Source organism: Callorhinus ursinus, unplaced genomic scaffold, assembly GCF_003265705.2.
Source record: "Callorhinus ursinus isolate GAN/ISIS: 27379988/994484 unplaced genomic scaffold, GSC_fseal_2.0 scaffold13, whole genome shotgun sequence".
Lineage (NCBI taxonomy): Eukaryota > Metazoa > Chordata > Mammalia > Carnivora > Otariidae > Callorhinus > Callorhinus ursinus.
The window spans coordinates 13,094,526-13,118,288 of record NW_027397075.1 but is presented as its reverse complement, the minus strand read 5'-3'; the positions used below and the strand labels follow the sequence as shown (position 1 = coordinate 13,118,288).

At 51.9% G+C, this 23,763-nt stretch overlaps 2 protein-coding genes and 1 long non-coding RNA gene across 7 annotated transcripts in view; 1 reads left to right on the top strand and 2 right to left on the bottom strand.

Annotated features, from left to right (window-relative positions):
* The window catches only part of NLRC3 (NLR family CARD domain containing 3), a 29,987-nt gene extending 18,118 nt beyond the window's left edge, over window positions 1-11,869 (bottom strand). The window contains exons 1-4 of the mRNA XM_025858993.2: window positions 11,553-11,869; window positions 995-1,086; window positions 533-594; window positions 61-244 (exon numbers count right to left, since the gene is read on the bottom strand). Of these exons, the coding sequence (XP_025714778.1) occupies window positions 61-220 (160 nt within the window). The 5' untranslated portion in view covers window positions 221-244; window positions 533-594; window positions 995-1,086; window positions 11,553-11,869. The remainder of the gene's footprint in view (window positions 1-60; window positions 245-532; window positions 595-994; window positions 1,087-11,552) is intronic.
* LOC112813811 (uncharacterized) overlaps window positions 208-23,763 on the top strand; it is a 25,958-nt gene continuing 2,402 nt past the window's right edge. The window contains exons 1-6 of the long non-coding RNA XR_003205582.2: window positions 208-301; window positions 12,278-12,526; window positions 12,811-12,988; window positions 14,019-14,127; window positions 14,492-18,058; window positions 19,144-19,257. This is a non-coding gene — a long non-coding RNA (uncharacterized lncRNA). The remainder of the gene's footprint in view (window positions 302-12,277; window positions 12,527-12,810; window positions 12,989-14,018; window positions 14,128-14,491; window positions 18,059-19,143; window positions 19,258-23,763) is intronic.
* Window positions 14,951-23,763, bottom strand: part of SLX4 (SLX4 structure-specific endonuclease subunit) — a 21,335-nt gene continuing 12,522 nt past the window's right edge. For all 5 annotated transcript variants that reach the window (XM_025858988.2, XM_025858987.2, XM_025858990.2 and 2 more), the window contains 5 exons: window positions 22,997-23,166; window positions 19,805-22,047; window positions 17,409-17,508; window positions 16,448-16,864; window positions 14,951-16,047 (listed from right to left, as the gene is read on the bottom strand). In XM_025858988.2, the coding sequence (XP_025714773.1) occupies window positions 15,657-16,047; window positions 16,448-16,864; window positions 17,409-17,508; window positions 19,805-22,047; window positions 22,997-23,166 (3,321 nt within the window). In that variant the 3' untranslated portion in view covers window positions 14,951-15,656. The remainder of the gene's footprint in view (window positions 16,048-16,447; window positions 16,865-17,408; window positions 17,509-19,804; window positions 22,048-22,996; window positions 23,167-23,763) is intronic.

The window sequence follows — 23,763 nt, the reverse complement described above, 5'->3', positions numbered from 1 at the left end:
GGGGGAGGGGAGGGAGGGGTGAAGGGGGGAGGGCGGGGGGAGACCCTCCCATCTGCCTACCGTCACTGTGTGGCGTCCTGTCTGCAGTCTGTGGGGCCTGGGAGCCCTGACTGCTCTTCCCAGCCAGCAGGTCCATGAGGGCTTTCACCTGCCCTGCCGGGGAGCCGGGGCCTCGGCCCTGGCCTGCCTCCCCACTCGTCCGCACCTCCTGCTTCCTCATGGAGTCCGGGATTGCTGCCAGGAGCTGTGAAGAGAGGGCCTGAAGTGCTGTGTGCCGTGTCACCACCCTGGCCTGGGACAGGTGAGTGAGCCTCCAGGGACAGGGAGGCATCCACTCTCTGTCCTTCCCCAGCCTGCTGGTGGCCCTCGGTCTGGCCTCCACGAAGGGCTTGGAAGTGCTGTTTGTTCCCAGACGGTGAGAGGGGCCCCTGACGCCAGGAGCATGGCTCAGACATGGGGGGGCTGGTGGATCAGACCCAGGGCTAGTGGATCAGACCCGGGCCCGAGCTGGATCGTGAGCTCTGCCACTTACCAGCTGTGTGACGCTGGGCAGGCCGCCTAAGCTGCTGGTGCGGTGGTGTCCTCATTTGTGACCTGGAAATAGACAAGAGGGTAAGTGCAGTTCCGCTCACACGAAAGGGCAAATGAAGGGTCGATAGGTGGAGCCCAGGGGGCTCTTAGGACAGTGAAGCCACTGTGCACGGTCCTACAGTGGTGGGTTCGTGCCATGGTATGCTTGTCCAAACTCCTACAGTGGACATCTCCAGGAGTGTTGCTGTTTATCTCAGTGTTTCCCTGGGTCTCCTGACCCTCCGCAGCACTGTTTTCCACAGCCACAATGAGGTGGAGCACCTGCTCACATTCCTTTTCCTCTCTGAGGATTTGAGTGAATCCTGTAGCCAAGGCTGGCCGCCCCCATGTGTCCCTCCCTCAGCTAAGGTGGACACTGGAACTGGAGGACCCCAAGCCCAACCTACCCCCTTCCCCTCCTCACCTGCAGCGGGCGGGATGTCCAGCCCACGGCAGCCCCTCCGCTGGGCCCCACGAACTCAGGGGGTGGGGGTCGGCCATCCCTTGTCCACAGGTCTAGGGGAGAAAACAGGACACAGCCCTGGGCAGAGGTCCCAGCTAGTGCTCCAGGTGGCAAGAGCTCACTGAGATGGGTCTGACCCATGCCTCCCAGCCCTGTGGTTCTCTGGGTCTCAGTGCCAGTCACTTATGAGGGGTCAACTGGCTGAGCCCCAAGGGTGCAACAGATTCCCTGCCCTTGTATTTGCATTGGGCTTTCCTAGCGTTTTAACTCAGGATGAACCTTTTTACCTGGAAAATGCTGAAAGAAGCTCGGCGACAAGTAAAATAGCATTTTCCAGCCATTCTGTTCATAGCACTGTTGAAGAACTAACTAGCGCAGTGAATTCAGGGTAGATGGTGTCCAGCCCGGCCGGGGGAATCTGGGAGCATTAGTAGAAGGCCAGGCAAGGCCACGCTCCTTATACTTCCTCAGATCCTCTCGCTGTTCTCACGCTTTTGTTCTTCTAAGCGTCAAAACCGGGGAGAGAAGAAACCAGATTTGGGACTGAAATCACGTTAATGTGTATAGACTGGTGTGGGTGTCATTGGTCTTCCTTTAGATCCTTTAGTAAAACTGTTTTCCCTCATGTGGATCTTGCCAATCCTATTTGTATTTAGATATTTTTAAATATTTTTAAATTTTTATTTATTTATTAGAAGCGAGAGCGAGCACAGGCAGGGGGTGGGGGAGGGGCAGGGGCAGAGGGGGAAGCAGGCTCCCCGCTGAGCAGGGAGCCCGATGTGGGGCTCGATCCCAGGACCCCGGGATCATGACCTGAGCCGAAGGCAGACACTTAACTGACTGAGCCACCCAGGCACCCTGAGGAAGGCTTTTTTTAAGCAAGACATAAAATCTTGGATCACAAGGGGAAGACTAACAGACTTGCCTTAATTTAAAATTTCCAAATAACGGGCGCCTGGGTGGCTCAGTTGGTTAAGCGACTGCCTTTGGCTCAGGTCATGATCCCGGAGTCCCGGGATCGAGTCCCACATCAGGCTCCCTGCTCAGCAAGGAGCCTGCTTCTCCCTCTGACCCTCCCCCCCTCATGTACTCTCTCTCATTCTCGCTCTCTCAAATAAATAAATAAATCTTTAAAATAAAATAAAATAAAATTTCCCAATAACATTAAAAGCCATCAATCAAATTGTAAGAAAAACCTCAACCCAGGAGTCAACCTTTGCAATATACATGAAAGAGCACTAATATCCATAATATAGAGAGAGCTCTTGTAAATCAATAAGAAATAAGTAAACAAATAGAATTATTTGGTTACAGACAGATAATTATGGACACAGATAGAAATAGAGAAAAGGATACAGATAATTCATGGAAGTATAAATGACCAAGACATTGAAAAGATGCTCATTCTCGCTAATGATCAAGAAAAAAACAAAACAATGAACTATTTTTCTGACATATTTTTCTATAATCTTCTGACAAAGATTATAATGACATAACAGGCTACATTGGTGAGAATGTGGGAGTGGTAGGAATCGTAACACAGAGTTGGTGAGAGGGTAAATTAGTATGATTCTGGATCATATTTTACCATTATCTGTTGCTATTAAATATCTTTTTACCCAGAAGTTCCACTTCTGGGAATTTATCCCAAAGAAATAAGTGGATAAGTGCACAAAGATGTGACCACAAGGATGATCCTGAAGCATTCTTTGTAACAACAAGAAGTTGAATGGGAAATACCTAAATTTTTGTTCAAAGAGGTTTGGTAAAATTATTCCAGGAATAAATTCCTGAATTTATTAAATGATTAAATTTATTAAATTCCTGAAATTTGTTTTTTGTTGAGGATTTTTGCATTAATGTTCATAAGGAATATTGGTCCATAGTTTTCTTTTCTTGTAATGTCTTTGGCTTTGGTAGACCTGACCTCATAGAATGAGTTAGGAAGGGGTGCCTGAGTGGCTCAGTTGGTTAAGCCTTTGGCTCAGGTCATGATCCCAGAGTCCTGGGATCGAGCCCCGCATTGGGCTCCCTGCTCCGTGGGGAGCCTACTTCTCCCTCTCCCTCTGCCTGCCGCTCCCCCTGCTTGTGCTCCCTCTCTGTCAAATAAGTAAATAAATAAAATCTTTAAAAAAAAAAGTGCCCTTCTTAATGCTCATTGCCCATGTAGCCCATTCCCCACCCACCTCCCCCCATCACCCCTCAGTTTGTTCTCTATCACTAAGAGTCTCTTATAGTTTGTTCCCCTCTCTCTCTTTTCCCCCCTTTCCATATGTTCATCTGTTTTGTTTCTTAAATACCACATATGAGTGAAATCGTATGGTATTTGTCTTTCTCTGACTTATTTCACTTAGCATAATACCCTCTAGCTCCAACCATGTCATTGCAAATGGCAAGATTTCATTCTTTTTGATGGCTCAGTAATAGTCCATTGTATATATATACCACATCTTTATCCATTCATCAGCTGATGGACATTTGGGCTCTTTCCATAGTTTGGCTATTGTTGATAATCTGCTATAAACATTGGGGTGTGTACCCCTTCAAATCTGTATTTTTATATCCTTTGGGTACATACTTAGTAGTGTAGTTGCTGGATGTGGGGTAGTTCTATTTTTAACTTTTTCAGGAACCTCCATACTGTTTTCCAGAGTGGCTGCACCAGTTTGCATTCCTACCAACAGGGCGAGAGGGTTCCTCTTTCTCCGCATCCTCGCCAACATCAGTTGTTTCCTGTGTTGTTAATTTTAGCCATTCTGACAGGCATGAGGTGGTATCTCTTTGTGGTTTTGATTTATATTTCCCTGATGATGAGTGATGTTACGCATCTTTCATGTGTCTGTTAGTCATCTGGATGTCTTCTTTGGAAAAGTGTCTATTCATGTCTGCTGCCCATTTCTTAACTGAATTACTTGTTTTTTGGGTGTTGAGTTTGGTAAGTTCTTTATAGATTTTGGATACTAATCCTTTATCAGCTATGACATTTGCAAATATCTTCCCCCATTCCATAGTCTGCCTTTTAGTTTTGTTGACTGTATCCTTTGCTGTACAGAAGTCTTTTATCTTGATGAAGTTCCAATAGTTCATTTTTGCTTTTGTTTCCCTTGCCTCTGGTGCTGTGTCTAGTATGAAGTTGCTATGACTGAGGTCAAAGAGGTTTCTGCCTGTATTTTCCACTAGGATTTTGATGGTTTCCTGTCTCACATTTAGGTCTTTCATCCATTTTGAATTTATTTTTGTGTATGGTGTAAGAAAGTGGTCCAGTTTCATTCTTCTGCATGAGGCTGTCCAGTGTTCCCAACATGATTTGTAGAAGAGACTGTCTTTTTTTTTTTTAAGATTTTATTTATTTATTTGACAGAGACAGAGACAGCGAGAGAGGGAACACAAGCAGGGGGACTGGGGGAGGGAGAAGCAGGCTTCCCGCAGACCAGGGAGCCCGATGTGGGACTCGATCCCAGGACCCTGGGATCATGACCTGAGCCAAAGGCAGCTGCTTAACGACTGAGCCACCCAGGAGCCCGAGACTGTCTTTTTTCCATTGAATATTCCTTCTTGCTTTGTCAAAGATTAGCTGACCATATAGTTGTGGGTCCTGTAGTTGATTTTTTGTAGGGAAAGGTTTAAATTCCTTCCATGTTTTCTTTTGTGTATGTATTATAGCTATTTTCTTTGTGGTTACCATGGGATTACATTTAACATCCTGAAGTTCCAACACTAATTTGAATTTATACCAGCCTAACTTCACAACATACAAAGACTTTGCTACTCTACAACTCTATCTGACCCCTTTTGGTTATTGGTGTCACAGTGTTACATCTTTATACATTGTGTGCCCTCAAACATAAATTAATGATTTTTAAAAATTCCTTAGTCTCTTTTCTTTAATTTTTAAAATTTTTTACGTAATCTGTACACCCAGTATGGGGCTTGAATTTACAACCCCGAGATCAAGAGTCACATGCTCTACCAATTGAGCCAGCCAGGCACCCCTTCTTTAGTCTCTTAAATTATGTAGAAACAAAATTTGGAGTTATAAACCAAAGTTACAGTACTACTAGCTTGTGCCTTAATTTTTTTTTCTGTAAAGACTGCTAATAATCTTATTGAGGATCACTTTATGTGATAATTTGCTCTGTCTTGCTGATTTTAATATTTTCTCTTTGTCTTTTGAAAGTTTGGTTATAATGTGTCTTAGTACGGGTCTCTTTGAATTAATCTTACCTAGAATTTGTTGAGCTTCCTGGATATTTTATAGTGTATTTTTATATGGAAAAAATTAAGGTATGGAGAATTATGATAGGATACCTTTTTGGGGGGCGGGTTGCGATAATCAGATCCCATTTTTGTCTGGCCTTATAGAGAAAAGCTGGAAATGTAGGACAGTGTGATTAAGAAATTGTTTTTTATTTTGTAAATTTCCTTTTTTTTTTAAGTAGGCTCCGTGCCTAATGTGAGACTTGAACTCACGACCCTGAGATCAAGAGTTGCATGCTCTACCAATTGAGCCAGCCAGGCACCCCTATTTTGTAAATTTCAGTTGCTTAGATTTTGCTAACAAACATTTATTACTTCCCCACCTCATTTAAATAGATTGCTTACAGAATTATAAAAGTAATACATGATATTTAAAAGCATTTAAATAATATAAAAGCAAGTAAAGTATATACTTCACTTTCATTCCCTAGGAGTAACCTTTTCTGGTTGATGTTTTGTTTCATTTTTTATTTTTTATTTTTGTATTTTTTTTATTTGACAGAGATAGCACAAGCAGGGAGAGTGGCAGGCAGAGGAGAGGGAGAAGCAGGTTCCCCGCAGAGCAGGGGGAGCCTGATGTGGGACTTGATCCCAGGACTCTGGGATCATGACCTGAGCCGAAGGCAGTCACTTAACCAACTGAGCCACCCAGGTACCCTGTTTCATTTTTTAATTAGGTGCTAGTGCAATAGGGAAAATGAAAGAATAAAAGGTATCAGGATTGGAAATGGAAAAAAAAAACTGTCCCTATTCACAGTTGACATGATGGTATACAATGAAAATCCAAAGAATCCACAATTGATTAGAACTAATACATGGACTTAGGTTTCTGAACACAAGATCAGTACATTAAAAGATCATGTATATTTCTGCTTAGTGGCAATAATGAAATTGAAAGTAAATTTATTTTTAAGATTTTATTTATTTGACGGAGAGAGACACAGCGAGAGAGGGAACACAAGCAGGGGGAGTCGGGGAGGGAGAAGCAGGCTTCCCACTGAGCAGAGAGCCCGATGTGGGGCTTGATCCCAGGACCCAGGATCAGGCTCAGGTCATGATCTGAAGGCAGACGCCTAACAACTGAGCCTCCCAGGCGCCCCGAAAATAAATTTTTGAAATATTTAAAAAGCAAATATCTAAGAAATTTAACAAATTCTCTGTAAGACCTCTACACTGAAAACTACAAAACAATACTAAGAGAAATTAAAGAAGACCTAAAGGAGGGATTTACCACATTCATGGATTGGAAGACTTAATATTGTTAAAATGTCTGTTCTTCCCAAATCGATCTATAAATTGAATGACTTCCTAATCAGAATTCCAGCAAGCTTTTTCGGTGAGGAAGGGAGGGTAGAAATTGACAAGTTGATTCTAAAATAGACGTGTAAAGCAAAAGACTCTGGAGTAGCCAAAATTATTTTGAAAAAGAAGAACAAAGCCAGAAGACTTATACTATACAATATCAACGCTTAGTCTAGCACTTTAGGTATTGGCACAAGTGCAGACAAATAGACCAATGCAGTACAACAGACCATACAGAAACAGACCCGCACATGTATGATCAGCAGATGTACAACAAGGCCTCCACTGTAGTTCAGCGGAGAAAGGACGGTTTTTCTATTAAATTGTGCTGCTCCAATGGGATATTCTTATAGGAAAACGGACCTTGACCCCCTCCTTTCCACCATACACGAAAATTAATTCAAGCTGGATCATAGATCTAAATATGAATGCTAACACAGCCAAGCCTTTAGAAAAAAGTACAGAATACCTTCAGGAATTTGAGCTAGGTAAAAACTCTATGGAGCACAAAAAAAAAGCACTAACCAGGAAAGAAAAGAGTGATATATTGGTTTTCATTAAAATTAGGGATATCTGCTCAACAGAAGACAGTTTTAAAAGGGTGAGAAAGCAGATTGTCTCCAGTTTGTATAGGAGATGTCTCTAATACATTTAAAAATCAGTAAGAGCCTAGTTAAAAATGAGCCAAAAAATTGAAGATATGTCACAAAAGATAATATCCTTAGTCATCAGAGGGCTGCCTGGGTGGCTCATGTGGTTAAGTATCAGACTCGTGATTTCAGCTCAGGTCATGATCTCAGGGTCATGAGATCAAGCCCCGTGTCAGGCTTTGTGCTGGGCATGGAGCCTGCTTAAGATTCTTTTTCTCGGGGTGCCTGGGTGGCTCAGTCATTAAGCATCTGCCTTCGGCTCAGGTCGTGATCCCGAGGTCCTGGGATCGAGCCCCACATCGGGCTCCCTGCTCAGCGGGGAGTCTGCTTCTCCCTCTCCCACTCCCCCTGCTTGTGTTCCGTCTATTGCTGTCTCTTTCTGTCAAAATAAATAAAATAAAAATAAAAAGATTCTTTTTCTCCCCCTCTGCCCCTTCCCCTCTTAAAATTTTTTTAAAATAGTAATATATATATAATTTATTATATATAATTAATATATATATAATATCCTTACTTATCAGAGAAATGCAAATTAAAATCACTTTGGAAAAATGTTTGGTAGTGATAAGACTAAATATGCCTATTTTTGTGATCCAGCCATTCCCTGCCTGGGTATATACCCAACAGAAACAATTGTTTATATCTATCAAAACAGTGTATCAGAGTATTCCAGCCGCTTTACTCATGGTGTCCAAAAAAATGGAAACAACCAATATCCATCAACAATAGAATGGGATTCCTTTTTTTTTTTTTTTTTTGGTATGTTCATAAAATCAAGTCCTGCATAGTAATGACAAAAAATAAACCACGGACACACTCAGCAGTGTGACTGACTTTCGCAGACATGTGGAGTGAGAGAAAGGAGAACATACTCTGTGATTCCACTTACGGGGAGTTTAATGTCAGGCCCAACCAATGAGGCAATTGGAGTCAAAACAGTGGCTGCCCTTGGGGGTGGTTCCAACTGGGCAGGGGCCTGTGGGAGTTCTGGGGCACTGGAAACCTCTACACATTGATCTGGATGATTAGTCGGATCATTGATTGGTACACAGAGGTGTATACATATGTAAAACTCCACTGAGTTCACTTTACTATCTGTAAGTTATAGGTCAGTTTAAAAATAGTCATGGGGCGCCTGGGTGTCTCAGTCGGTTAAGCGCCTGCCTTCAGCTCAGGTCATGATCCCAGGGTCCTGGGATCGAGTCCTGCATCGGGCTCCCTCCTCAGTGGGGAGTCTGCTTCTCCTTCTCCCTCTGCCCCTCTCCCCCTGCTTGTGCGCTCTCTCTCTCTCTCTCTCTGTCAAATAAATAAATAAATCTTTAAAAAAAATAAAAATAAAACAGTTATGCTAGCAGCCATCTACAAATGCAAATGTGCCTAAACCCAAAGGAAGCAATGTTACTGCGGCCTCTTAGTGCATGAGGCCAGGATGCTAGGGCCTCTGTCCAGCTGTTGGCATGGGTGATGTCAGGCCACGGCCCAGGGCTGGACTCCAGAGGCCCCCAAGGGTGACAGAGTGCTGCTGCTGGGGGTGGGGTGGTGGCCAGGAGTATGAGGGGACCATGGTGAAGAAGGGCCAGGCTCAGAGCATCTCTACTCTGGCAGGACAGTGTCTAGAGCGCTCTTTTTTAATTTAATTTTTTATTAAAATATGTACAGCATAAAAATTGCCATTGTAACCATTTTTTAAGTGTACAATTTACACTCAGTGGCACTGAGTACATTTACAACGCTGTGAGACCATCACCACCAACTACCTCTAGACTTTTTCATCCCCCAAGCGCGAACTCTGCCCCTACTAAGCACTAACTTCCCGTTTCCCTCCTCCCAACCCCTGGCACCCACCCTTCTACTTTTTGTTGTTATGAATCTGACTACTCTAGGGACCTCATATAAGTGAAATCATATAGTATCTGTCCTTTTGTGTCTGGCTTCTTTCACTGAGCATGGTATTTTCCAGGTTCATCCTTGTTTTAACATATATAAACATTTCATTCCCTTTTAAGACTAAATAATATTCCATTTTATGGATGGACCACATTTTGTTTATCCATTCATCCTTCAGTGGACATTTGGGTTGTTTCCACCTTTTTTCTCTTGTGAACAAATGTTGCTGTGGACACGGGTGTACAGATACCTGTTCACATCCCTGCTTTCTGTTCTTTGGGGTATATGTACTCAGAGGTGGAATTGCTGACATACCGTCCTTCTATGGAGCACTATTTTTAAAACGCCTCTGCTTAGCGCAACCACCTAGAGATGTATTTGGTGTGAAGTAGGGCCTTAACACGGTGTAGTTTAAAGCTACCCGGGTATTGTAAGGAGCAGCCAGAATTGAGAACCGCTAGACCAGAGAGGCTGGGCAAGTGACAGAGGAGGGATGACAGCACACAAGAATGAGGGGAGAGGAGATAGGACCGAGTCTGTATGGGAAGGTGGGAGGGGTGAGCCTCTCCGTGTTGGAAACCAGCGCTTCCTCTGAATCAGACAGCCATCCTTGTTGCCCTGCTGACTTCAGGGCTAGAGGTGCCAGATTTAGCAAATTGAGATACAGGACACCCAGTAAAATTTGAATTTCAGATAAACAATGGTTCTTTCAGTATAAGTATATCCCATATAATACATGGGATATACTTATACTTTAAAACCCAGGGCCAATATTGGAGGCTGACAAGAGAGCTCCCCCCATGGGACAGCTACCTGGCTGCTCGTGTGAACAGGACCTGTGTGCAGCCCAGATGCTGCCCTGCAGGGTGGAACTCGCCCCAGACCTCTGAGTGGAGTGTGATCTGGTGGCCACACATCCATCAGGGACAGTCAGGTCCTGCCCAGTGTAGACAGCCTCTAGGGAGAGTGCGAGGAGGCCGCGCCAGCCTCAATGGGGAAGACAGAGGGGCGGGTGGGCCTCGGGCTGCCTTGGGGGATCTGAAGGCCAGAAGTCAGTCAGTATGAGAAGGTCTGCGCTGTTGCGGGCAGGGCAAGGCCAGGCAGACGCCCCCTCCCCAGGAGCCTGTCTTCCCCTTGCCCGTGTGTCCTCTGGAGCCTCATCCATTGGGTAGGACGCAGCAGAGGACCTGTGCTCCCTGGTGTTGCTGTCCCTCAGGTTTGACAGCTGAGCTTCTGTCTCATCCCTGAGAAGACACAGGTCCCGACTGACTCATCGTCTCTGCCAACAGGTCCTGTCTTGTCCTGTGCTCCCCTCCCCTGGGGCCCGAGTCCTAGCCATCTGTGACCCATGCACGACAGCTGGCCTCCCTCTGCCTGCCTGCACGCCGCGGCTGCAAGGGCCCTGCAGTGCTGACCTCCTGCCTGGGCTGCCCTTCCCTCAGGCCACGGCCTCTTGGGTGCTCCTCTCTCCTGACTCCCTGCCCCCACCCTGCCTCCCAAGACCCGAGAGCGCAGTCTTCAGCTCCCTTGAGGTAGCCCAGAACCATGGCTACAGACCACTTGAAACCAAACAGCCTTTTGCAGAGGTGGGAGGTAGTGGTGCCTTTGCTGCAGGACACGGCCTCCTGTCACTGCACTGCCCCTGGGACAGAGGAGGGCAGCTAGCCTGTGCCCCGACCTGGGAGCCAGCCATAGGGTGGCCTCTGATGGCCAAGAGTGAGACCCTAGCTCAGGGAAAGCCTTGCCCCCATTGAGGAGACCCAGAGGAGCCCTGGGAGCCCAGGAGCCTGGCCATGGGGAGGACCCCACGGCAGCAGTCACCCCTGGCCCAGCTCAGTGGCATCTCTTCTGAGAAGGCCTCTGTGGTTACCGTCTCTGTCAAAATGATGAGCCTCATCTCCATCCAAAGGTGTGGCTGGAAGAGATCCCTCAGGGCTGCTCACCCAACACAAGGGTGGTGTTTGTGCTGGACCCCAGCCTTCCTGCACCGTCTACTCTTGGCCCCTCAGGGCCCTGGGGCAGGTCTGGTACTGTCCCCCCACATCTTACAGGTGGAATTAGGGTGCTGGGAATGGAGCCCGGGTCTGCAGATTCCAGGTTTCAGGCCTGGTCTGCCCTGCTCAACCTCCCTTTTGCCTGCCTGCAGCACTTTCTGGTGACTTCCTGCTCCTCCTAGCCCATCATTGGTACCTGGGGAGCTGAGCTTTGTCCCTCGGCCCAACGTGGGTTGTCCTTGGGCACATGTTTATTCCACGTGGTGAACTAGTCCTGCTCAAGCAGCATCCAGCACCCATGGGGACATCTCAGCACCACCCAGCCACTGCCCCCTAGAGAAGCTCAGGCCTTAAAAGTCACGGTCCTTCCTGCCAGCAGTCCCTTCTTCCTCCCCCATCCTGTGCTGAGGCAGCCTGGGCTTGACTTACCTCCTGGGCCTCGTGGTCCTAGGGATGCCGAGACTGGGGGGCTGGGGATGCTCCATCCTGGTGCTCCCAGGCTCAGCCCTGTTCCAGTGGATGGAAGCAGCTGCGTGGTGGTGGGGATGTCCTGGGATTCTCTGTGGCCGGTCAGCTGGGCCCCGAGCCCTCAGGATCTGTGCAAGGCAGGAGCAAGGTCCCGTGGGAAGGGATGGGGAGGTGCTGACCGTGCAGGGCGGTGAGGTTGCAGCCCGGCGGCTCCTGCAGTCCCCCAAGCCCACCAGCTGTCACGGCAGCTGGGGCTCCTCACCTCTTCCTGTGCTGGGCTCCACCTCAACCCTCCTTCCTGTCTGATTTCAAAAGCCAGCAGCCTCTCAGACAAATCAATGAGCCGCGGCTGCCCGGATTGGCTCTGTCACCACCCCGTAAGTTAGAGAGGCAGGGGGTTTCAGCAGGATCTGGATTTGAGGACCCCTGTAGACGTCATGCTCAGGAGAAGGGTTCAGCCAAGGCCACAGAGGAAGACAGTCTCACCACCTGCAGACCTTTGCTTTTGGGGGGCTCTAGGGAAACTAGGCTACCTGCAGGGATGTTCAGTGACTTGCCCAAGGCCACACAGCAGGAAGCTGGCCACTGTGTCTGGAGCAGAGTCCTCTCACTTCCAGGCCGGCATACTCTGCTGTGGCCGAGGCCCTCATCATGTTGTCTAATGCCCCGTGCTTTGCTCTCTCTAGCACCCAGCAGGCACCTGCGACCCAGCTGTACCCCACAGTGTCTTCCCAGAGGCAGGCCGGCTGCACCCTGAAACAGCAGAGTGTGGCAGTTCCCTCAGGCCCCGGAGGTGGGCCTCAGCATGTGGGCAGCACTGAGAGCGAAGGGGTGAAGGGAAAGGGCATGCCCAGAGTGGACGACAGGAGAAGCATGACAATAGAGGAAAAGTGCAGGACATCCTCCAGTGACAGGGAGCAAGCCATGGAGGCAAGGTGGGAGCCAAGGGATGGGTACCTCACTTTTCCTAAAAAAGTCAACTGGGAGCCATTGATGGTTGTAGAGCGGGAGGGTAGTGGGTTCAGATGATGTGGCAGCTTGTGGATAAAGGGTGGTGGGAGGGGCTGTGTGCTTCTATCAGCCTGTTCTCCGGAGCTGGGGGCAGAGGAGTGGGGGCAGAGGGGACTGAGGTGTGGGGGCAGAGGGGACTGAGGTGGCAGATTAGAAGCACTCCATGCAATGACACCCTTCTGTGCCCCCCTCCCTGCCACCCTTCCAGCAGTGCCTTCCGAGGGCCCAGCAGCTGGCCAGGTGCCAGGTGAGACGCATGGGGCTTGCCCTTGAGAAGCCTGCTGAGGCTGCAGGTCGTCAGAGCACACTGTAGCCACGGCTGTGAGGTGCACTGAAGGCGTCTGAAACCAGGTCGCCCACAGGATGTTGGAAGCCGCAGGGGCCTGGTGGGTATCCGTCACATGAAAGAGGCCAAGAGGCCCGCTCTGTTCCCCCCTCCACAGCTCAGGGAGGGGGGATCTTGAGCACAGGAGGAAGCAGCCTCCTCCATGGGGGTCTCGGGGCACTCTCCCCTGCAACTTTGGCCTCCACCTCACACAGATGGCCCATGGCCAGACAGGGCTGGTTCTTGGGCTCCCGGGGGCAGGGGAGCCATCCTCTTGACTCTCCTGGGCGTTTGTATGTTTGGGGAACGGTCTCCCACAGTTCTCACTCTAGGGCTTTCTGTCCACCGAGACCTGTGACAGCCAGATAGGCAGTGGCCTCGGCTCTTCCCAACTCAGACAGCTTGAGGCTTCCTGCCTTCAAGGGCGGGGGCCTCCCTGGGGGTTGTGCAGGCCCCTGGGGGCTCCCTTGCCTGGGCCCTGCTGGAGCTGGGCTGTGGCTCTCCTGTGGTTGCCTGAGTGACCATGGCCAGGCCGGCCACAGGAAGGGGACAGGCCTGGGAGGTCTCAACACAGCACAGCAAAACCTGGGTGCTGTGTGGCTTTCCACTGCTCTGGGGCTCAGCACGCTCTCTTCTTGTGCTAAGGACCCCTCACAAGGCTGGGCAGAGCTTCTGGAGAGGAGTGTCTGCCCGCTGTGCAGCATGAGGCCCACTGCGGGCCCCGCTCCTCCAGCCTCACCACAGGTGCTGGGATGGGGCAGCTCACCATTTTCCTTCTCAACCAGCAAGCTGGATCTAATTTTCCAGTTGCCCAGTTCAGTAGGTCTGGCTACTGTGGAAAGGTCAAGGACACTGCCAGTTCTCTTGTTGTAGGGCTGTCTTCACTGCAGTGCCGGTTTTTAACCCCTTTGCCTGCCTTGCATATGGGCTCGGGCCCTGGCCAGGCCCACTGCTGGCCCCTGGGGGCACGCTGCCCGGACCTGACCTGGCCAAGGCCCTCAGCCACCAGGCCTCGCTTTCCCCCCCCCTTTCCCTGGCCTGCGGCTTTTTACCTGTTTCAACCCCACCCCCAACATCTTATCAACCTGCAGGTGGTAAGCTTCTGCCAGTCTAGGCTGCCTTCCAAGGAGCAAGGGCTCCCAGTACATCCAGAGCTGCTCGTCTGAGTCCAGGGTCTCCACAAGGAGCCAGTGAAGCCAGGTAAGGGCTCCAAGTGGCCTCCCACCTCCCAAACCCCATCTCACGTCCCTGAAACAGTACATACTAGGGTAGGAGAGCAAGTCCTTGGTATGAGAAACACAGGCCAGACTCCATCTTCAGTCTCCTGTGCTGTTAGCTGTGAGATCTGAGCCCTGGCATCCCACTGTTCCCTCTAACCCCTGCCCCTGGGCAGTGTGCACAGGCAGGGCCCAGCCCTCTCTGCCTGGTCACAGACCAGGACCCACAGCATGTGTTCAAAAAACCCTATTTCACCTCCCTGGATGCTGCACGCACCCTGAGGCCCAGCTTACAGTCCCCCTATTGCAGGAGGCCATCTGAGCACCAACCCTTACATCCGGCACAGGGACAGGCCAGTCTGGCTGAAGACTAGAAGCACCAGCTGATTTCTGACCTTTCTCCATGGGGCCCAGCACACAGGACAGAGAGGGCTTCACAAGCTTATCCTGTTAAAATGCAGATTCTAACTCAGTAGGTCTGGGCAAGCCCAAGCCTGTATCCGTAACAATCCCCAGGGTCCTGCTACTGGGCCCTGGGCCTCATCAAGGGCTGGAGCTCAGTGCTTGGTAGGGGCTGTCTTAATGTGGGGCTACAGATTCACAAATGTGGATGAATGGATGAACACACATCTCTTATCTACGAACCAAAGGGACATAAGGAGCCAGCAGGCCTGGGTCACCCTTTGCAATGAAGGACAGGCACAAAGGCCTTCTGCAGACACGGTTATGAGGGCAGCAAGGGAGCTGTGGGTGAAGCTCCCAGCCAGCTTCCCTCATTACCTTTCTGCAGTGTAGCATCTGGAAGATTTTTATAAAGCCTTTTTGTTTTTATTGCACATCATAGAAAATGGACTGCACTGTATTTAACATAGACGAGACATTCACAAGGATGTAGAGACCCCAACTTTTCTTCCTTCTGGTTGTCACCTGTGCTCCACACTGCTTCTGAGGCCGAAGACAGCCTTACCACACCAACAAAGCCGGTTAACAAAGAACATGCGAATTCTGTGTGGGCCCTCCTGCACTGCCCAGTTTGGAAATTGCTGGTGATAAGGACAGGTGTCTGGGCAGGATGGCTGGGCCAGCAGAACACCTGAGGTGGGGCAGTGTGAGAAGCTTGTGGACACCTGATGTGCTGGTGAGGCTGGGATTATGGTCTGAGGGCTGAGACGGAAGTCGGGGCAGGGGCAAGCTAGCCCGGGGCATCCATCCAAGGCGAGGACATGTGCCTGACAGACCCCGCCCTGGCCAGCTGGTGGCCACCGGGGCCCTTGTGAAGCACCGGGGGCACGGCGGGGTTAAAGGGAGACAAACTGTGGGCGCCAACAGAGGGAGGGGCTGGGGCCCTACATCGTGGGGGTGCCACGCTCCAAACACTACTCCGGGAAATGGAGCTGGGGACAGCTGACCCAGCTCGGTGCTGTGGCCGGCCCCTCTCATGGTGGCCGGTTGCAGTCCCCAGGCCCAGGAACGCCCGTGGAGGCCTGGCTAACTGCCGGGGGCTGTGGACCCTCACAGGCTGCTGACGGACAGGGGTGGGGAGGGGCGGACCGGCCTGGCGGCTCGGCCCCGCTTCTTGCCCACAGGCTGCAGTCTCTTCCGGTGGAGCTTCTCCTTCCGGGCCGCGGCGGTGGTGAAGGTGATGCAGTGGGCATCCAGGAAGTCCAGCAGCTTCGCCGTGGCCACGTGGATGCCATGCTGCTTCAGCTCGGCCTGCAGCTCTGCCAGCTCAAAGGGCTGGTACAGCAGGACCTTGCGGTAGAGGGCCGGCCTGGAGCGGATGTAGCGCCTCACAGCCTCCTCCGTGGCTGCCGCATGCACCGCCGCCTGGGATGTGCTAAGCTCCTCTTCACCCTCTTCATCTTCTGCAGACTCAAAGCCCACTCCAAACTCACAGGAAGAACTGAAAAGAACCAGACCAAAACATTTTGTGACGCTCCTTCTCTCCAGCACCCGAGACCAGGAGCCCCTTTGATGGAAGGAGTGTTTGTGTCCCCTGCGGAGCACGACACCGGCTTGGATGGCCTCCCTGGGAGGCGGGAAGCTCCAGGCTGCCATGCTTCTGGCACCCCAGATGCCAGCCCCCTCACGAGAGCATCCTGTGTGGCGAGGACACGGAAGCTCCAAGGGTCTGCTCAGGAGGCTCACGGGACTGTCCTTCGCCCCAACTGGGTTTCCTGCAGTTCAAATCCAGAAGGCAACGGGATTTCTCAACCTCAGCATTAGGCCTGGCTTATGCCAACTCACAGACCCGGGGTCAGAGGACCTATGAAGCCACTGGCCCTGTCCTCCCATCTTGTTACCTTTGTGAGCTAAAGGAGCTGTCACTGCTGTCCACAGAGGAGGCCACTGATTCCTGGGATGCTGGGAGCTGGGCGTCCCCATCAGGGTCTGGAGGCTCCTCGTTGGCCTGTGACATGCTCATCGGAGGGATGCTTCCACCAGGCTGTTTCTTTTGCTGTCGGGGGTCCTTGGTCTTAGTGGACTCCTTGGACCTTTGGGGAAGAGGGCCAGAAGTGGCCTCCAGCCAGGCATGGCCAACGGCTCTGGAAGCCTTGGAGGTCCTGCTGGCGTGGGTCTGGCTGTGCGGAGCCTCCAGGAGCACCTGTGAGGACTGGCTCTCATTCTCCGAGTCGGACTCCAGAGTCTGGTGAGTGTACTGGAATATCTCCTTCAGTTTTAGGACCATCTGGCGTTTGGGTAGACGGCGGACCCCAAACCTGAATGGGGAAACAGGTGAACTTCAGCACAGAGCAAAGAGTTATCAGCAAATTAATGGCTTTGTGTAAATGAAATCTTACATGCCTGACTTTTGTGAGCGTTCAGAGGTGTCTATTCTGCATACCAACTGAGCTTACTCTGAAGAATACTCCAAAAGGGCCATTCCCAGGTTCGGCAATGGTGGTAGTGATAACACCTCCGGGGCCCAAGGTGAAGAGCAGCACTGACTGGGATGTGACAGTTTTTTTGATGTTCTTTTAAAAAAATCAGGTCAGACTATTAAGGCAAGGGCCCATCTCCATCCACTGGGCACATGGAGATCTATCAACTGACGGGTGCCTGGAGTCTCATCTCGTAGCTTCTCAGGGAGCTGGTAGTTTGGGGAAGAGCATGCAGAGAGCTAGCAGCCACACATGCTCCTGTCCCCCAGCGGCTCCTGTTACCAGAGCCCCACGGCTGGTCCTTCAGCTCCCAGCCCCACTAAGCCTGGACCTGCACAGCGGGGAGTGGACCACCCCTGAGCAAGTTTTCAAGACCACCCACCTCTCCAGTTCTTTCTTCAGTACCGGAGTCTCCATGATGGAATACCTTGGCATGGGCGTTATGGGCACTTTCGGGGGCAAGTTCTTCCGATTAGCACCTTCTAGGTAGAACAAAAGAAACATGTTTCAGCACAAGGCATCTGGATTGACCTCTTTTTTTTTTTTTTTTTTAAAGATTTTATTTATTTGACAGAGACACAGCGAGAGAGGGAACACAAGCAGGGGAAGTGGGAGAGGGAGAAGCAGGCTTCTTGCTGAGCAGGGAGCCCGATGTGGGGCTCAGTCCCAGGACCCTGGGATCACAACCTGAGCCAAAGGCAGATGCTTAACGACTGAGCCACCAAGGCACCCTTGGATTGACCTCTTCTGAGCTCAGCAATAGCACCGAGAGAAATAGTGCGTTTGAAGAAAGCCCATCCACCGTTCTGCTCCACCCTTTACCGCTGGATGCAAGAATGGTCTTCCCGTTGGAAAGCATCACACAGAGGTGGCCAGGGCCATGGCCCCGTGCAGTGCCAAAGCTGTGGGAACAGGGCAGAAAGCAGATTCATGGCTGCTAGGGGCCGGGGGGAAGGGGCACCTGAGTGACTGCTGATGGATGCGGTGAAAATGTTCTGGGACTAGCGGTGATGGCCGCCAAACACTGTTCAGGTAGGAAAAGCCACTGAACTGTGTGGTCTGGCTTTTGTTTTGTGGCTACCATCTGTCACCCCGTGCTATCATACCACTGTCTGTATTCCCTGCTGTGACTTATTCATTCCATAACTGGAAGCCTGGATCGCAACCCCCCACCCCTGGCCCTGTTGTTCATGTACTAAAAACCACCGAATTGTATATTTTAAAGGGTGAACTTTATGGTATGTGAGTAACAGTCCAATAAAGCTGTTACTTTAAAAAAGAAATCAGTATTTTAAAGACAAATGGAACAACTCAGGAATATATGGACTTTGGTTCTTATCCTTTTCAAGAGCATGGAGCCCTTTGAGACTCCAGTGAAAACAGGCTATCTCCTAAAAAAAAAAGCACAAAATTTTTTATATAATTTGAGAAAAGTTGTCACCTCCTGGAAGTCCACCTCAAGTTCAGACTAAGGTCCCTTGTCTGAAGTCTGGTTCTCATAGCACTACCTGAGAACGGGTTAGAAATGCAAATTCTTGGTCTCCACTCTGGGGTGGGGCCTGGCCATGTATGTGGGAAGCTCTCCAGGCAGTTCTGATCCCCACTCAAGGCTGAGAGCTGGTCAGTCATGCCCAGCTGGTCTTGGATTTTGGGAGGAAATGCAACACCAGGTCACCTGCAGATCCTCTGCCCACAGGCTGCTTTCCTGCGACCAGCCGCTGCTTTGCACAACCCTGCCCCTTCCTGGCTCTCCCAGCATCTGCCTGGCAGGGGAACGGGTATGGGCAGCAGAACCTCAAGGGGCTGACCCTCGAGACCCTGATTCTCCTTTATGACTGACATGAGCTGGGAAACTGCACCCTTCCATGGGCTTGGGGAGGTAGATGAGGGAGGACCAAGACTCACAGCCAACACCCGACCCTCACCCCATCTGCTGTTGTTTTAAAGCAAACAATTCAGAGGCACTTAGTACATTCAGTGTCCTAATTCACTGCAACCACCACCTCTAGCTCTAAAGCATTTTCATCACCCCCAAAGGAGGTTCCGTACCCAGCATACTCCCTGTTCTCCCCTTCCCCCTGTCCTGGCAACTGCTCGTCTACTTTCTGTCTCCACAGATTTGCTCCCTCTGGACATTTTAGATAAATGCACTTGCATGCTGTGTGGTCTTCTGTGACTGACATCTCTCACTGAGCGCCATGTTTTCGAGGTTCATCCACAAGGTAACAGAGGTCAGTGCTTCATGCCTTCCTATGGCAGATTATACTACACTGTATGAATGGACCACGTTTTATTGGTCCACTCATCAGCTGATGGACATCTGGGTTGTCTTCCCCTTTGGGCTACCGTGAGTACGGCTGCTGTGAAATCTGTGTCTGTCCTGATCTCCATTCTTCTGGGAGCGCTCACAGGAGGGGAGCTGCTGGGTCCTCATGGCAATGCTCTGTGTAACCGTGAGGAACCATGCTTGCCCAATTTTAAGTGCACCTGAGGTGCTTGCCTTGGCCTTTCAGAAGTGCTGGTTCAGTATGCTCGAGTGGGGTCCACAGATGGGGGTTTTTAACAGGGGCCCAGGCGAGCCATGGGAGCCAGGCAGGTTGAGGAACTGGCTAAGCAGCACGTCTAAGGGCAAGCCCGTTCTCCCTCCGCAAGGGAGGGTGGGGAGGGGGCTCGCCGCAGCCCAGCAGGCCCTGCAGCCCCTCCACCCCACGCTGTCTCTACTGCCCCCTCCAGCCCCTTAGTGTAAAGCAGTGTAACAACTACCCTCCTGCTACTCACTTGGTGTCTCCAGCCCTTCTGAGTTCGGAGCAGCAACATTAGCACTCAGCCTCTGGGCCGGAGGAAGGAGCTCTGGAGACTTCTCTTCCTCTCCATCCCAGTCATCCCACAGAGCAGAGTTCAAAAAGCTCGGCCTGCTGCTCCCAGGCGAGCCGGCCCGATGGGCCTTCTCGTGAGACTCTGTGCGGCCGGCGCAGCTTCCTGGGGCGGGGGCGGTGCCCTGGAGGGTGGGAGAGCAGCACCTGTGGCAGTCTGGGGCCTCCCCGGCCCTACTGCCCGGACCGCTGGTGCTCAGGGGGCCGGTCCGCTCGAGGTTCAGGCGGTCAATGGGAATCGGGGAGAGGGGCTCCACGTGCCAGTGGCAACCATCCAGGGGAATTGGAGGGTCGCCGTCCAGCAGGGGGCTGCTGCTCGCCTGACGGGAGGCCACCTCCTGCTCGTCTTCACTGTCTTCCACCTCCACCACCTCACTGGTGATGGCCTGGCTCACTAGGCTCGGCCTGGGGCGTGAGCGCTTCTGGGGCTGCCCGCTGAGATCGCCGGGGCCGCCAGAGACGGGACAGGGAGCCAGAGAGCAGTGCTGGTGGTGCCCGGCGTGGGGCCTGGAAGGGCTCCTGCTGTCAGGGCTGCCTGCACGGACGGGGACCAGGCATGACGACGACATCTGGGGTGTGATGACCGGAAGCTTACTTGTGGCTTCGGAGCCACCCCTGTTTTCTAATGGGGCCCAGGGCTTGACCTGAGCCACGTGATCCACCGAAGCCCTGGACCTAAGGCCTGTTATCTGCGTCTGTGAGGAAGAGTCCCGGCTTCCACTGGCCAGTGGCGTGGCAGGCACGAGCCATGAGGTATCCGTGGTGCTGTCTTCCTCGGGGCCACTCTCGGGGTGACACGACAGCCAGGGGATCCCTCTGCCCCCCACAGAGCCCCAGTTCCCTGCCGGCCCCTCCTCCCTGCCCTGCAGGGAAGCCTCTTTTCTTGCTGGGCTTTGGAAAGGTTCTTGATCTGCATCGACGTCGATGACAGAAAACAGTTCAGAAGACTTGGGGCTAACTTCTAGAACTTTCCTTTCTTCCAGGGGACCATTGAAAACGGACTTTATTTTGGTTTGTTCTAGCTCTAGCTCTTCATCTGAATCCAATAAAAGGATAATCTCATCTTCTCTGTTCTTGCTGGATAGAGTATTCTGAGATCTGGAGCTCAAGTGGCCAGGTTTTGACTGGGTTAGGTCGATGGATGGAGACTTTTCTGGGGAGACCAGAACCCCTTTATTTCTGCATTCCAATGAGGAACCACGTTCTTTGCCCTTCTGGAGGCCTGGATCTTTAAGTAACGTGAGGAGGCTCCTGCCCCTCCTCTGCTTTGCTGGGGAGTCCTGGGTGGCCCCCCTGGAAGCTCTGCCCTGTGGCTGGGGCCCTGGTGAGGGTGACTCACCCCAAAGATGAGGATGAGGGTGTGGCCGGCCGGGCCTCTGGCCCCCAGGGGGCTGTGACAGGCATGGGCGCCACAGGGGTGTCTGCCAGCGAGCAGGGGTAGAGGGGCTCCCCGCCCTCTTTCCTGAGATGGTGCTGTTGCCTTCCTGGAGATGGCTCGTTATCTGGGACAGTCCACGGCATTTTCTGGGAGTTGATGAAAATGGCCGGGCCTCAGGAGCATCTGCTGAGCACCAAAACACGCCTTCCTTTCTCCCTGCCTTGCAGCCCCCAGAAGGGGAGCCGGAACGACTCAGTGCTTCCTCTGGGGACCCTGCTTTCTCCTCATCCGCACACTGGCCCTTGAGTGGCAGGGGCGTGGACTGTCTCACGCTTTTCCATGTGGCTGGGGCCTCTTCTTTTCCCTCACCAGGTGATTCCATCTGTTCTGCATTTTCTGGCTGTTGACTAACTTGGCCACTCGCTAAGATTTGCGCAGATGCTGGACCATCATCCCCGAACTGGTCAGTTTCTTCCTTGATCTCTGTAGCTCCTTCCCCCCGGAGCAACTTTCGCTGAGTGGCTGCAAATTCATAAATTTCTTCCATTTCTGCTTCATTCACTTTTTCTCTGTCTTCTTCATGGCTCTCAGATTTCAACAAAGCCTCCGCTTCTTCCTCTTCATCTATCCACATGGACCTCAAGAGTTCTTGGAAGTTCTCCGCGCGGCTTTCACATTCCTCATCTTCCTTCTCCTTCCACGGTCTGTCCTCTGAATCGCTCATGTCAGGGGCTTGTTCGCACAGAAGAACAAGCTCACTAACACCAAACCTGCAACAGGAAATGCCACGCATCACTGCCCTGCAGAGGTGGTAGCCAGGCGCCCCAGCACAGGCAAGGATTGGAGCGCAAGTCCTGGCAGGGAGGACAACCGTGCTCGGTCCTGGCCCTTCCCTTGCTCTCTTGCAGCGATGGTGCCCATGCTCCCAGCCAGCAACACCCCAGGCTGTTGAGCTCAAGGAGAGACTCGTGGACCTTTAGGGCAGGGTTCACTAACTCTACTGCCCAAACACAAAGGGGTGCATCGGGCTGAGCTGAAGATGACAGGAATCAGTGGTGCTGCAAAGCTGGAGAGGGTGCTGCCCTGAGAGGCACCTGAAGCAAACCCCAAAGACCAAACCTGTCCCCGTCAGCCTGGGCCAAGGGGTACACCAGCCTGCCGCCTCCGTGAGGGCTCCCTGGTCTGAAGGCTACCTCAGGACCCCAGAGGCCGAGCTGATCCCTTCCCAGGAGTGCACCTGAGGGATAACAGGGCCTTGGGCGAACACAGTTTTATCCCAGGGGCCCTCAGCCCTGTCAGGAGATAGAACATGCGTGCAAACCCATGGGAGTTACACTAGGCATTACACTCCTGTTGACACTCCTGTTTCCTGGGACCTGAGAAAGAACAGCCACCATTCAGCTTCTGTAGCTGAATGACCAAGGAGTGGTAGCACCTGGGGGCAGCTGAGGCTGAGGACCACCCCCTCATCACACCCACGGAGCTAAGAGCCACATGACCCGGCAGAGGCCATCCTCAGCCAGCACTGGGCTCTCCTGCCAGTGTCCATTCTGGCCAGACTGCCAGTCACTATGTCCTGTGCAAAGTCACCACTGAGCATAAACCCGGGGTTAATAGGTACAGGAAGGACTCAGCCCTGAGCCTCCTGCGAGCCGTCAACCTGCTCGTGCTCGTCGTTAATGTCACATGCTAGCAGGTCAATGGAAAGAGCCATCAGACCTGTGGGCCAGAGCGCTCAGGCCGGGGGCCAGCCGGGGGGGCACACCGGGGTCCGCGGTGTACAGGTAGTGCAGGAGCGCCCGGGCAGCCTCGGTGCTCACGTCACTCAGCAGCACACGCTGGCTCCGCAGATCGCCATCCTCCACGGCGAAGAAGCCCTCACTGTTCACCTGAGAATGAAGTAAAGTACAGAAGGTTTACAACCTCACAGATGTGATGCGACACCACACAGAGGGCCCGGGGGGCTCCGTGTGACCCATGCCTCCACGCAGTCCTTCCCTGGCACCAGCACTGGCCAGCGTCATGCCAGGCTGCTGGTCAGGAACTCTGCAGTCAGGCCCTACAACTTCTCTCTTGGCAAAATCGGACTGTAGAGGTTCAAGCACCCAGCTGGTTCCCTTTTGACAGACACATCAGAGGCACGAGAACTTTCTGGGAGAGACCAGCAGCAGTTTCCCGGATTCCCGCAGCACAACATTCATTCCGATGCATGTTGGCACAGGTCAGCATAGAAATGTCTGTCAGCAGGTCGATTAGGACTTCATAATTACAGAAATAGAGGAAAAGGGAAAGTTCTAGGGAAAATGGATTTTTATTCAACTGGTCAAGAAATCTGATGTTCCCCAATCCTCAGCTCATCTCCTCACAGCACTTCCTAACCTCAAACGTGTCCGGACTGAGGCAGGTACACTGACAGGGAGGCGGGTGCATGTGTGGGGGGCGTGGAGGGGAGCGAAGGGGGCAGGAGGCCAGAGGGGAGTGTGGGA